The sequence below is a fragment of the Lipophrys pholis genome (assembly GCF_963383615.2).
Source record: "Lipophrys pholis genome assembly, chromosome: 6".
Lineage (NCBI taxonomy): Eukaryota > Metazoa > Chordata > Actinopteri > Blenniiformes > Blenniidae > Lipophrys > Lipophrys pholis.
In genome coordinates this window covers 31765668-31779915 of record NC_137629.1, presented here as the reverse complement: position 1 = coordinate 31779915, position 14248 = coordinate 31765668, and the positions used below count along the sequence as shown (strand labels likewise).

Sequence of the window (14248 nt, the reverse complement as noted above, 5' to 3'; positions counted from 1 at the left end):
CAGTGTCTAATTCTTAAACAAATCTATGTTTAGCATTAAAAAACCTAATAAATGTTGTTGATTTCATATGTTTTCTTCTGCAATCTATTGATTTAACTTCTCATCTGTGCCGAATAATTGAATAATATTAGAGTAACTGTTCATTCTTTCTAAAATGATGTGAAATGTGACGACTTTTCAGGAGAGGCGTTTCGTACTTTTCCTCTGCGCTTACAGCAGAGCCAAACTGGCAAGACGAGGTGCAATTGGCTACTGAAAGCGTCAATGGCACCTGAGGACGCACAGTTGGAGAGCGTCACTGTCACTCCTCGTGTGAAGATGTCATCTACCTTGTGTTTGTATTTCACTGAGTTTGGAGGAGGGCAAGAACATGAAGCTCAACTTGACAGCAGCATCTTGACTTGTGTATTTGTGGCTGAGCTGACAGGATTCAGCTTTGAGCCTATGATCGATCGACTGATTGATGGAGCCTCATTATTAAAATATAGAACGCAGGAGTTACACTTGCTCCTTTATTATGCTTTGTTGGGTTTTTCTCTGTTAAAAGCTCCTAGAAATGACTGTTGTATGTGGTGCTATATAAATAAAGTTGACTTGAATTATCCTCCTTCATCTCTTTCTTTTCTTGACGCCATGGATCATTTCTCCGTGATCCAGATCTTTCCGGCGCTCCTTTCATCACCTACCTGGAGTCTGTCTTGCTGGAGGGGGAGTCGGGACACAGGTGGAGAATTGGCGAGGGCGAGCGAGACGCTGACGAGCGCTCCGCCTCTTCCTCAGAAGCTGGAGGTGTGGCGGCCACCGACTGGCAGTCTGACGGAGGTGATGACGATATCACCAGCTCCTGCGGCTCGGCCACCTCTGACGTCAGCAGCCTGTCCTCGCCGTCACGCCCCTTCTCGTCCGGCGCCCGATCTTCGGCCGCTTTAGGCGCCGGGGCGCCCTCGCCACCGCCCTGCGCCTGCAGCATGGCGCCCAGGATGGCAGCGCTGCGCTTGCGGCTCTCCCCGAGGCTCAGCGCGCAGTAGTCGTGGTCGCCGAAGCTGTGGTGGGTGTCGCCGTCGCCGGCCTGGCCCATGCGCCGCAGCTGTGCGTACAGCTCCGTCTGCTCCGGCAGCTTCCGCTGGTGGTGGGCGCGGCTCAGCCAGGACGAGCTTTTTGTGGCCACGTTGGTGTTGGCGCTGGGGTCGCTGCCGCCTCCACCTTCGCCGTCACCTCCGCTGCCGCCACTCACCCCTCCGCCACCTTTCCCGCCCTCCGCCGGCTTGAAAAGCTCATCCTCCACAGGTTTGTGAGGCGGGGTGGTGGGAGGGGTGAGACCTGATAGGGTGGGGAACCAGACACGGGTGGTCATCCTCCCACACTTTGACAACCGCTGGATTAGTGACGCACTTGTTTTCCGTGAGTGCAACATCACTAATAAATAACAACAAGTTAGTAATTACTGAAGTAATAATTTTGGGAATGTTTTAATGCTTTAGGCATTATACTTAGTAACTGTTTCCCTAAACTCCTGTTCACTGGAGGAGGAACTCCCATCCATTCTGACCTCAGGCCCCCATTCACACGTTTCAAAACGTTCTTGTTTCAGAAATGTTTTGCGTTTACCCACAAAATGCAACTAAAGTTATGCATTTTTACTTGAAAACTTCTCTTAGTCTCCTGATAGCAACAACAAAGACACTTTAGTTCACAGTGTCAGGGACACATTATTAGCTTCACACAAATATTAGAACTCTCCGATTGTTCATAGGTATTTTAAGTTGTTTTGTTGCTGTTCTATAATCGAAATATTGAAATTATAGAGAATGAAAAAGAATCGGTTTTCAGTCTGGCCCACACGTTACTGACAGCTCAGCGATGGAAACTTTCCAAAGTCATTTCTCACTTAAGGTAACTCTAATTATAAAACAATGACATTTAACATTACTGCAAATTGTCCTAGTACTCAATACATTCAGCAGTACTTCAGAAATAAGCTTATTATTTTAGGCATTCAACTTTTGCTGGGTGGTTTGAAACACATTCAGTGTTGGAAAGACTTAACACGCAGACTTAAACTCTTTCAGTTAATGTCGAACCGCACCTGCTGTTTCAACTGAAACCATTTAGAGAAGGTGGGAAGTGTTTACCTGCCGTTCCACATAGATCCACGCTGAGGGTCTGCTCGAAAGGTTTGGTGCTGTACTGAGTCTCTCTGGTGGTGGAAGAGACAAGAGAGACAGATTAAAGATGGCTGTGTCATGTTGGACTGCGTTGCCGTTTACAACAGTGAACATGAATCTAATAACGGCCATAAAAGGCTCTCAGTAGGAGAGAAATAACAACAGTCCGGTTTCAGCTGACGTCCGCTGAATTTGAATGATGTATCTCAGTGTGGATGCTACTGGCATCTCTCGGGCGCTCCTCATTTCTTATCACAACAACCACATGTACTCCGCCGTCCTCTCCCCTATTCTTCCCCTGCTATTCCTGGCTGTCGGCTTCTGTCTCCAGCTGCCATGAAAGGAAGGAGCTGCGCCGTGCGGATTGGCTTCAGGCGGGATATTATTTACCCTCCAAGATGAGCAGCAGAATAAAATAAAAATTCATTAAAAGCACGGAATACTTTTATTCTTTTTAAGCGGGGGGGGGGGGGGGGGGGTTCTGCTCTGAAGATGAAGAATTCGTTCTGAAGGTGGACGCAACGCCAGGGTGGTGCACGGGAAGACCGCTCAGCTGGAGCAGCTCCAGGGTTTCAGTCTGGACGCCTCCGTTGGAAAAGTAAAAGCATCGTGGCACGCACTCAGATTAAAATCTGAGTACCGCGGCCAGTGGTCACAATTCATGAGGACGATTTGGAGTAAATATTATCTAATTTGGACAATAACAACTTAAGTATTTAATTCAGTTTCTGCAGGTTGTATGTGACATTCCTCTGTATCGAGTGTTTTAAGTCACCAACACTTCCAAACAAAGCCAGATTACATAGCATTACATTACATAATTGACACAAATAACCCAAATAGGATGAAATCAATTAGTTCAGATTTGTACAATTTACAGCAAAGGTGATTAACACAGTAATTTGCATGTTTACAGGGATTGGATTATTACAATACTCCTTAGTGGAGTCTCTCCCTCTCTCTTTCACTCAGTGCGGAAACAAACCATTTACACCACATGGGAAGTGTTTCCTCCATAATGTGTTACAGTAGGTCGCAATAAATGACTTCTGGATTTATGTCAGACACTAAATATTGAAATTCCCTCTGCAAAAATAGCTGGGGCATGCTGCGCGCTGGAATATTACCTCATTAAGACCCGAGGCAACATTTGCCTGCATTCCTTTTATATTTGTTCTTACAGCAAAGTATATTTTTTGCATGATGCCAGTACATCAATTGATGGAAACGGTGGAGTGTTTTTGACATGTTCTAAATCTTTCTGGATAAAATCTCTTCCCAATGTTACACCAACTGCTTCTAAACCCACAGATCTTCCTCTTCTCCAACTGCCTTTTAGCTGCATGTACAAACTCTCCTCAGCACAAATCCAAACCACCTCAACCTGGTGTCTCCTAATTAAAATCTCAGTATCTCCCATCTTTTCTGTCCTTTAGATAGCGCCAGTGTCAGAGCAGGTCTCATGGCTAAACTCTTACATAGCAGCTAAAATATATCCAGCAATAAAGCTGATTGTGGAGACTTCATAATGAGCAGATTCCACTTGTTGCATCAGAGTAGAGATAATTAGCACCTGGATCTCAAGGGAATGAATTTTAGTTTAATGTCGTTACGAAAGCCCATATTGCTCCATTTATAGTACATTTCCTCAGACTTTGACACAGATTGCTACCAGGTGAAAATTATTTTTCCAAAATGTATCTCCAATGAAATTAATAGGTGTGATATCCGAGGATCTGCAGCAGTGAGCTTGATTGGAGGCTACAGTTCATGTTGTAATGTTGTGCGGTAAATTAGATATTCATCTTGCAAATCCAGCGTCTCAACCGGCACCGTTTGGCTTCTTTAAGCAAACACAAAAGCTCATTAGGAACCTCTAGATATTTTTGATTCACGACTGCACCATGAATACCTGAAACTCCTAAAAGCAGGTTTCCACAATGCTTAACACACACTTACACAGCTCCTGGAGGATGCATGAAAAATTAAGGAGTGCTTTAAGCAAGCTGCAGCTGCTTGATGAAGCAGGTACTTTATATAGACACTCACCCTGTGGACTTGGGGTTGAGAGGCAGACAGAGGCAGGCCCGCTTCTCTGCAATCAGAACAGAAAGCCTGTTACACCCATGTGCTCGGGGCATGTGTGTGTGTGTGTGTGTATATGAAAGTGTGTGTGCGTGTTCAATACTGGGCTGCATTCACACTGTGAGCGATCAGGTCGCGACTCAGATCTTAACAAGTGGTCACACTTTGAAGTCACAGGCTTAAATCAGAGCCGATGTCTTGACTCATGAGAAGGAAAATCAATGAGGCACCGTCGGCAGAGCGTGCCAAAGCAGACTGCATCAGATATAGATTACAACTAATTCGGGTAAAATCCAATATGAGAAATGAAAACTGAGAGTGAAAGCCTGGCAGTGTGAACGCAGCCTCTGTGCTTCCTGTCCGGCTCACCGTGGCAGCAGGGATTGGTCGGCTCAGTTGTGGCTGCGCCGCCGCTGTTGGGCGTTAGCTGCTCTGGCTGCATCTCTGTCGTGGTTCCGCCTCCTGCCTGGGTGGGCAGGAGTTTGGCCGGCGCTCGGCCTTCCTCCTTCTCCTCTCTGTCCCTCTCCTCGCCCTCCCTCGCCCGTCCGGGCCGCAGCCTCTTGGCGAAGCGGCTGGGGAAGGAGGCCAGTCGTCTGGAACGTCGCACTGAGAAAGAGCCGCCGCTCTCCGCGGCCTCCTCCAGGCTCTGCGGTGGCTCAGAGGAGTAGTTTCCCCTCTCTGGGGAGGAAGAGTCTTTACGAAGCTCTGGTTTGGGGTTGCTGGAGCTGGGGGGTTGGATTGAGGCCGATCTAGCCGGGGCAGCGGGGGCGGGCGCTGCTCCTCTGTTGGGGCTGTAGCAGTGGGAGTAGGGTGGGCTGTGCAGTCTGTAAGGCTTGCTCACATCGAAGGAGCTGCTCTGCTGCAGGAGCTCGCGGAGAAGGGAGTTGGCCTTCATTTCCCTCCGCCTCGCGAAGGGGAGCCTCTTTGGGGCGCCGTTGCCCATACCAGTCAAGCCCCCGCTGGTCCCCGGAGTGGCCACCAGCACGACTCTGCTGTGAGAGTTTGTGGCGGCCGGGCGCGAGGCCTCGGGCCGGGCCCGGGGCTTCGGGAGGTCGCGGTCCTTGCGTTCCCAGCCCTGCTGCTTGCGCGTGGGCAGGCAGTAGGTGTGCATGTAGGTGATCAGCTCCACCACCGAGCGCAGTTCTTTCTCCGAGCTGAACTGAGGCTTGGCCGGCTCAGCGGGGACAGCCGCAGCCGCCGCGCCCTCCACCTCGCTGCTGGAGGACTCCTCCTCCTCTTCGTCCTCCTCCGACTCACTGTCCTCGTCGTCTTCTTCCTCCTCCTCGTCCTCCTCCGTGTCGGGAGCCGGGGCGTCCTCTGCGTCCTGGGCGGTGGTGAGGTGGCGATGCAGCTCGGTGCAGAGACGCCCGGCTGGCCGCACCGCTCGGGCCTTCCGCTCTTGGGGGAGGTCGCTCTGAACGCGGAGACACAAAACGACACGGTTAAAACACCCTAAAGCTGGTTGTTGGTACGTGTTGCAGCATTTGCTGGGTGTTGGAGCGGTTGACTGAGGTGAAGGCAAGGCTAATTTATTTATAGAGCACCATTCCAACACGGCGGAGATCCGCCCGCTATAAGCAGCAGGAAGGTTTCTCTTCTTCGACTACACAGAATAAATCTTTGCTGAACAATGAAGACGTTGCTCCGGTTGCAGCCTCGAAATGAACGAGGTGGGATCAACTGGTTGAAGGAACTTGGCCTGGATCTCAATTTGTGGCCTTTATTTACCGTCGGACAGCCCAAGCTGTAGCCCCTCTTTAATACTACATTCATTAAGCTGCGCAACTAAACCGAGTTTAAAGTTGCTCTGCAAGTAGCTGAAACTATCAAAATCCCTCATGTTTTACTTTTTTCTTCACGTTAATGTTTGTGCTCATTTCTGTTATTTGTTATTGGGAGACACAGTGGTGCAGTGGTCAGCACTCGTGCCTCGCAGCCAGAAAGTCCCCAGTTTGAGTCCAGACTGAGCTTCCCTGCACAGTATGCATCCACGGGTTTTCCTCAGGTACTAGTAACTTGTCCCTCAGTGTGAATGTGTGTTTGTCCTGTGATTGGCTAGTGACACATCCAGGGTGGCCTTAGCCGGCGAGGATCGACTCCGTCTCCCCGTGACAGTACACTGGATGAAGCGGTAAAGAAGACGGATGGACTCAGGGTTGTCACAAAGGGGAGGGGGGTTACTGGGGACCCAGGCCGAGGGTGTTTTTGGGGGGGGCTGGGTCTGTCATTTCATATTGATCCTATGGTAATCAAACGCGTGACAGTTGTGGCGAAGCGCTGACTACGCTAAGATAAGTTATCATGGCGGGTCGTCACTTAAGTCAACATTAAGTGCTGTAATGTCACTTTCACATTGGTGGTTCAATCAGCAGGAGACGATGGGTGGGGGGGGGGGGGGGGGGGGGGGTGGCTGAGTGGGGGTGGGGCCTCATCATCTGATCTCTGCACGGCTTTGATTTGGTCAACTATCAATGGACTCTGCCAATCGGTTCAATGTATGATTTTTGATCATCTTCTGTCCTGTGAATCATACATGTATGTTTTCCACTCTAATCTGAAGGCCTTCATAACATTTCTACACAATCCTTTCAGGGAAAACATTAAACGTCTTGAAAATATTAAGAGTTCAGTGGAGCTGCCTTTGTCACGCAATTCAATTCCAAGGTTGGAGGTTTGATCACCACCTCTGCTTGTACAAGTCGCAAAGTGCTCAGAATGGCGGGTGAGCACCTTCTACGTCAGCTATAACCATTGGTGTGTGTGTGTGTGTGTGTGTGTTTTCTCATTTACAATCCATTGTAAAGCGTCTGGAGTGACATTTCCCATTAAAATGTAACAGGAGCTCAGCTTCTGTCAGTTAAAACTTTTTTCTTTTTCTCGTGCGGGAAATATACCATCACGCCGTCTAAACTTGTTCACGGGAAAAGAAAAACGACAAAAAAACACACATCGATGAGCGCGAGGGTTCGTCTTCCAATTTCCTGCCCTGGATAGCGGATCACATAGCACGCAGCAGTAAATTCTGCTTCCGACTTTGTGAGGAATGATTCAGTGTGCAGCTGCAATGAAATGGCTGATTCCATATTACTCATACAAGAGAGATGGAGCAAGAGGGGGGGGGGGGGGACACACTGTGATTCACTGTTGCCCTCTTGCCCTGTCAGTCAATACTTCTGCCATCTGCCACAGCAAAGCCACGCTACTCTAAAACTAAAGCTCCTCACACACACACACACACACACACACACACACACACACACACACACACACACACACACACACACACACACACACACACACACACACACACACACACACACACACACACACACACACACACACACCGAACATCAGCGGGGTTAGGAGGGTGTGTGATGGATTCAGCGCTGGCTTATCCCCACGCTGCCTCCTCTGGGTACTTTGTATCCCCCTTTACTTGAGCAGGAGTGGCCTGTGTGAAGGCTCACCAAGCTTCACGCTTTGTACAAGATAAATGAGTGGTGTTGTAATCAATGGCCACTTCAAGCACAATGCTAGCGGCTGTACAATTACTGCTAAGTTATATCGCAGCCGCCATTGTAGCCGTCCTCTCCGCCCCCAACGCCGCATCTATCACCGGCAGCGGCTGAAGGTCTCCGCAAGATCCAAGTTTTCATTCCAAAATAAAGTATTCATCGTTTGGGAAAATGAAATTTTTTTTTTTATAAAATATATATATATATATATATATATATTTATGGCTCAAGTTACAAGAGGGGAAATTGATGTATGATCTGTACGGTTCGTCCTCCACGGTTCAACACACTGTGCTGCAATCATTATTGATTATAACCGGAGTCAAGTTGATTTTAGCTTTACTGTTATTTTCTAAAAGAAGAGAGAGAGAGAGAGAGATCAAGTTTGATCAGTGAGATTTCCGCTTCTTTCTGTGCAGAGTTTGCATGTTCTCCCGGTGCACGCACAAGGTTCCAGAAACACAGGTTAACTTTATGTGTGTGGTCGTCTATCGTTCTGCATTCGCCCAGCTACAGACCGGTGGCCTGTCCAGGGTGTTCGCCCGAGGAAGCAGCTTGCGCCGTTGCCTGAATCGGTAGGAGAAATCTGGTTGATACCGACATGTTGTGACTCCAGCACAGCAGCACTTATTACCAACAATTTATAAAAACAAAAAACCAGGGGTTTAGAAATCAGCAGTATGGTTTGGAGTGAATATCCATAAATATATAAAACTCTCCAGGAAACATGAATGAAGGTTTTAAATGAAGGATTAGATACTAGGCCAGAATTGGTGAAGTTTACATAGTTTCTCCAACTTCCTCATACTAAAGACATAATAATTATTCTAATGAGTTACTTCTGAATCAGTCGTAGGGGAAACTGTGTGTATGTGAGTAATTGTTGACGTGTGACCGAACCTCAGCAAACTACAAAAGCTGCAGCCCCTTGAGACCACAACTGGCAGAAAGCAGGTAAAGAAAATGGATAGAATTTAAAGTCGAGACAGATATTTTAATAATAATAATACCTTTGATTTATATAGATTTTTAAAGCACAGTGGAAAAAAAAAGTACATTTCTTTTCTCCCCTCAAGGCCAAAAATGGCTTTCAGATTGCACAATCTGATGCTTTAAATCTGCCGTGTAAGACAATCAAACAGTCACCGGGTTCGATTTAACACGTATGACTTTTCACGCAAACAATAAACAAAAAGCAAGTCGTGAAATATAAATAAGGACATTCTCCTGCCGGGGGCAGTGATGCAGATCCAACAAGCAAGCGCGTAATATTTCTGCTTTAACTCGCGGAGATTCAGTGATTGGAAAAAAAACAAACTAAAATCAATGTTGTTATCTCGTCAGCTTTCAGGAGACACAATGGATGAGACGTTAACCAGTAAATACAGAGTCTGAGTTTGTGCCCGAGGGTCGCCGCAAAGCCAGGATGAATTTGAAAGAAGAACAAGTGAAGGGAGTTTTATTTGTAGTGATCTGCGCCTCACCTTAACCAGAGGCCTGACGGGCCGTAGGTGGAGGCTTCGGTTGCTGTAGCGGCGGCCGTGGGCGCCATCTTTGTGCATGTCGACCCCCGTGGGCATGTTGGGAGGAGTCAGCAGCAGCTTCTTCAGCTGGGGAGGAAGAGGAGGAGGAGGAGAGTCAGGAAACACTGCAGGTTAGCATCCATCACAGTACAACGGAAGAAAACCCGTGAAAGTTCCAACATGAAAGTTGGATATTTTCTCAGAGAAGCAACTGTGACGTTGCTTCACATGGGATTGGTGCAGATATTTGATGGAAGAAAAAAAAGTTTTCAATCTGCAGCAAAGTGGATGTGGAAGAACCCGGAATGAAAATTAGGATAAAATAATTACACATGTTGACACACTTGGTTCAGATAAGCGGAAGGAGGCGGCTGTGGCAGGACGGATGGTTTATCGGGAGATAAAAGTGTCTAACATTTGGCTCCTTCGGCCTTTGGTTCCAATTTTTAATCTATATTCTGTCAACTGTTAACGCCGGGCAGATGGATGTTTGTACAAGGGAATAATGTGCAGAAGAGGTCACGATACTGTACATTTATCACTTCACTAAAGCTGACAGCTACATGGCACATTCACATTTTCCATTTAAGGTCTGGATTTGTCCATTCTCTTCTCTGTAATAACCGAACACGACTCCTTCTTCTGTCATTTGTCGCCTCGCAGTTTTTGTGCCATTTACAATCCACCCTGACGTGTTGTCGTTGGCTTTTTCTTCTTCTATCAAACCCTCGTCGCTTTTCTATTTTTCTCTTCCACCTGTCTTTTAATCCTTTACCCACATTTCCTCCTCTCGTCTATATATGTTTACCGTCTCCGTCCAGCCATTGTCTCGTTCACACGGCTCTATGTTGAACTCTGCTCTCTCGCTTTTCTCTGCCCGTCGCCCCTTTTTTTTGGGGATTAAAACAGAACTTGAGCCACAAAACAAAGCAAACCTCTCCTGAATCGGTCCCTGGGTATTACAATTCAAATGGATATTAATGCAACTGTTCCTCATTCCCCCCCCATCTTCATCTGTCTATTCATCCATTCATTCCCGTGCGGAGCTTCATGACAGGACTATCAGCTGATATAAATCAGCTTAGGGAGAAAATCCCCCTCTAAGCTCCGCAGCTTTCGCTCCAGAAGACGGTGCGGAAAATACAGATGTAATGGGAATGAGGATTGGAGCAGACCTGCATACAGAAGGTTCACCTAATGCAAGGCACCCTTCTGGAAGCCATATTGGAGGTCCTGATCTCTGGGGAGGCGGCGGCTGTGATCGCCTGACTGTAGGCTAATGCATCCCCGACGAGGAGGAACACGATTCTAAATGTGAGGGACGCGATTAATTCAGAAGTAAACTGGAAATTTCTGTTGCTTCAGTTGATCCAAGTACTGGGTTATTTTAAAGACGCAACCCGACAAACTCCCAAGATTTGCGCCTTTAGACAACCAGACTCAACAAAAACAAGAAGCTTTTCAGATGATGGCCACTGGGTAAAGTGTGTTGGTGGTTCAATTCCCACCAGCGGTGCTCGGAGCCACGTACAAGAATCCCTTAATGTCAAACCCTTAATGCACTTTGGTTGCTACTTTATATGTTTCCACCGCAATCAAAATAACCATTCCATGATATTTCAAATGATGAAAAGCAATTCTTGTATTAAAGAAGAAGAAAAAGTAGTTGTATTCATTGAAAACAAGCAGAAGATGTTTTTAAAAACAGCTAACAGGACCTAACGTGGAAACTTTCTGATTTTGCTGTATAAGAAAATCTGAGCACAAGTACTTTGTACCAATATGAAGAAAAAGATCTGCTCTGAGGGTTTGCAGTTTTATATTCTCGATCACTATCAAGAAAACCTGCTGGGAAATAAATAACGTGTTGTTGTTTTTTGTACTACTAGAACATTGAAGACAACAGATGTCAGCTTTATTGAGTGAAGAGACTTGAAAAAAGTCAATTTACTTACTGGTGGTGAAAACGCTGCCCCCCAAAAAAGGGCAAAGGATAAAAGCTGGATTACACACAAGTTGTTTTATATGTGAAAAACATTTGCTGCACAAGTCTTATGTTGGCTGTAGATTCATCCATTATGTAACCTACTTATGTAACGCCGCTAAACGTACAGGAAGTCATCTTCAGATTCAGCTTCATATCAGGATCTTCAAGCACGCGGGAGAAGCTTTATTCCCGCTTTACGGGCTTTATGTGGGTAAACATCAACGAGAAAGAGAGTAAAACCTCACGGGGAGAGTCTGCGTGAATCAAACAACAGATGGTTGTTTGTGACGGCGTTGGAACTCTGCGGGGTCAAAGTTGAAGCGCATTCTATCGCTGGATAGTATTGTAATGTTTTAATGAGCCTGACATTACCCGCCTATCAAAGCTGGCTGTGACCAACGGAATACTATGTGGGTCAAATGACTGAGCGGGACCGTCGCCCGCATCGCTAATGGGGCCACCGCGGCCCTTTTGTGGGCCGAGCCAACTTGGCTCGGAGCGAGCGATGATGCTCCTCTGAGGATCCCATTGAAAGGAGTGAAGAGCAAACTGAAGGTTTGTGTCTGAGGGAAACATTTGAGTCCCTCCGGTACCGTGCCGAAGCACTCCACTCCACTCTGGACGCCGTCCAGAACTCCGCAGGCAGAGCCCATGAATGGACGCCTTGTACGGCGTGAGGACTCACACATACAGGCGCAGCGGCAATCGCAGGTGGACCAAGTCGCAGAAACACAGAAATCAGGTGGAAGAAAGGTGACGGAGGCGATAAAACAACTGTTCACACAGCAGGGAGAATAAGGAGACAGGACACACGCATAAAAACAGACTATAGTGGAATAAAGTAGATATACGACACATAATCCAAGCTTTACCACAGTTATGTAGAATGTATGTAGGAATATTAAAAAAAAATGACTTAAAGTAGTATGAAACAAAACCAAACACGATCGATTTTTCGATCAACAATATCGTCTTTCACGCACATTTTTGTGCCTGGGTGTTTTTATTATTTTTTTATTATTTAGGAGTGGTGTCAATTTGTCACTGACTAATTAACTGACTACTCAAACACACTAATGTTATTTTTCTGTAAATTAACAGGATTTTATTAGTTTGTTTTTCAATTATCTCCACTTTATTGCTAGAATCAGTATTAATTAATATATTTTGTTGTATTCAATTATTTTAGGTGATTTTCTATTACTTTTGGACCTGATGTTTGCTTCACAGACACGTTTTTCTACCAACACCGTCTATTTTCAGAAGAGTCCAGCTGACTTTCATGAATTCATCATCTTCATGTAGTTAGATTTTAACTTATACTAAATTGTGTGTCTCGCATGCATCAAGTCAACTTTTTTCACAACTTCATAATGAATTTAACCATATTTCTGTTTTCTATCAAGTTGAATCGAGCAGCCTGCAATTCTGCAAATATAATGTGAGGTGACCTGCAGTGCCGCCTGTCGCCAGTAGAGGCCAGCACCACATTCGGGCCTGAACACATGAGTGACAGCAGTCATGTGACATGAAACCACTCAACTGATGAGAAGTGGACGGGGACACACACACACACACACACACACACACACACACACACACACACACACACACACACACACACACACACACACACACACACACACACACACACACACACACACACACACACACACACACACACACACACACACATCTGGCAGCTTCAGCAGAGTAAAGAGCATAATGTTATTACAGCAGGCTTTCTCTGTGTGAGTGGACACGAATGTCAGGTTACTATTTTTTGCCACCGATAGCGAGCGTAATGGAAATAGAGCCGGGATGAAGGAAGATGTGATTTATCCACAGTAAAGTGGGATCGTCTGCTTTTTCTCTCCTGTCCAGGACATTTATGATGGATTTATTGCTGTGGATTTCAACACTGCTGACATGTGATTTATTTACTTCATCAATATAAAAGATCTGTAGGTGAAGTCAAAGAAAATTCACCATAGCACATTTTTAAAGAAGCACATCTTTGGAATTTAATAGTAAAAAAAAAACCCACAAATGCTCGTAAAGAGCAGCCAACCAATCAGTGTGGGAGTTATACTATAGCGCTTTTATTATTCTTACTAATTTGACAGCCTTAGTAATAGCACAGCCCAACGTTGGACGTCTGATATGACTTCCAAAGAGAATTTAAAATCTTGAATGCTCATCTACAGATGAATATTCTGTTTTTCCGGGAAGGATTGATGCGATTATAATTTGTGGGTTGCGGTGATTTTGAATCAGCCCATCTTCGTTATATCAGAGCCTGAAAAAAACCAGCGACCTTCATCTTTGTTCCCGCGAGTTTCGGAACTGTTTGCCGTCGCACTGGACCGTAGGCAACTGGTTGGTAATGAAATTTAGTTTTTTTTTGGAGTTTGGTGAAGTTTTACACACGTTATATGTTTGTCATGTTAATGACCGGCTGCAGAATGAGCCTCCATTTTCAAAAAGAAATACACGCTTGAGATTTCCAAATCAGTGCATCCTGTAAGCAGACGTTTGAAATATCAGCAAAAGTTATGAAAGATCGTGCACAGCTGCGACTGTGTACCAAACGCTGGTGAACAGGAAAGGAAATGAGTATTTCTTGCTTATCGGTTTTCCCCCCGGAGTGTTTTGGTGTCTCGACCAGTCGTGAACTTCGTCTTGCCTTCGGGTTATACCGAAACGACGCTCGAGGGATTTCAGAAAGATTGTTGGCAACAAAAGACGCCGGAGCGGAGGCAGAACCTGTCACGGTAACAGCAGAAGAAGACCGAGCTGTACAAATGTCTCAAAGCTTTCTGAAAAGTGTCTCATCTTCCCGGCTGTCAGACGAACAAAGCAAAGCAGCACCTGACTTGAACGCTGCGCGTCCCGGGAATAGGATCGACTTTATTTTTGGGGGTTCTGCCGTTGGAAGTAATTGGGGGAGAGTGAGTGTTAAGGAACTGGAGG

At 46.2% G+C, this 14248-nt stretch overlaps 1 protein-coding gene across 1 annotated transcript in view; it reads right to left on the bottom strand.

Moving 5' to 3' along the window:
• The window catches only part of ppargc1b (peroxisome proliferator-activated receptor gamma, coactivator 1 beta), a 92066-nt gene that overhangs the window by 4708 nt on the left and 73110 nt on the right, over nucleotides 1-14248 (bottom strand). The window contains exons 4-8 of the mRNA XM_080465667.1: nucleotides 9250-9375; nucleotides 4620-5664; nucleotides 4215-4260; nucleotides 2133-2197; nucleotides 687-1320 (exon numbers count right to left, since the gene is read on the bottom strand). Of these exons, the coding sequence (XP_080321793.1) occupies nucleotides 687-1320; nucleotides 2133-2197; nucleotides 4215-4260; nucleotides 4620-5664; nucleotides 9250-9375 (1916 nt within the window). The remainder of the gene's footprint in view (nucleotides 1-686; nucleotides 1321-2132; nucleotides 2198-4214; nucleotides 4261-4619; nucleotides 5665-9249; nucleotides 9376-14248) is intronic.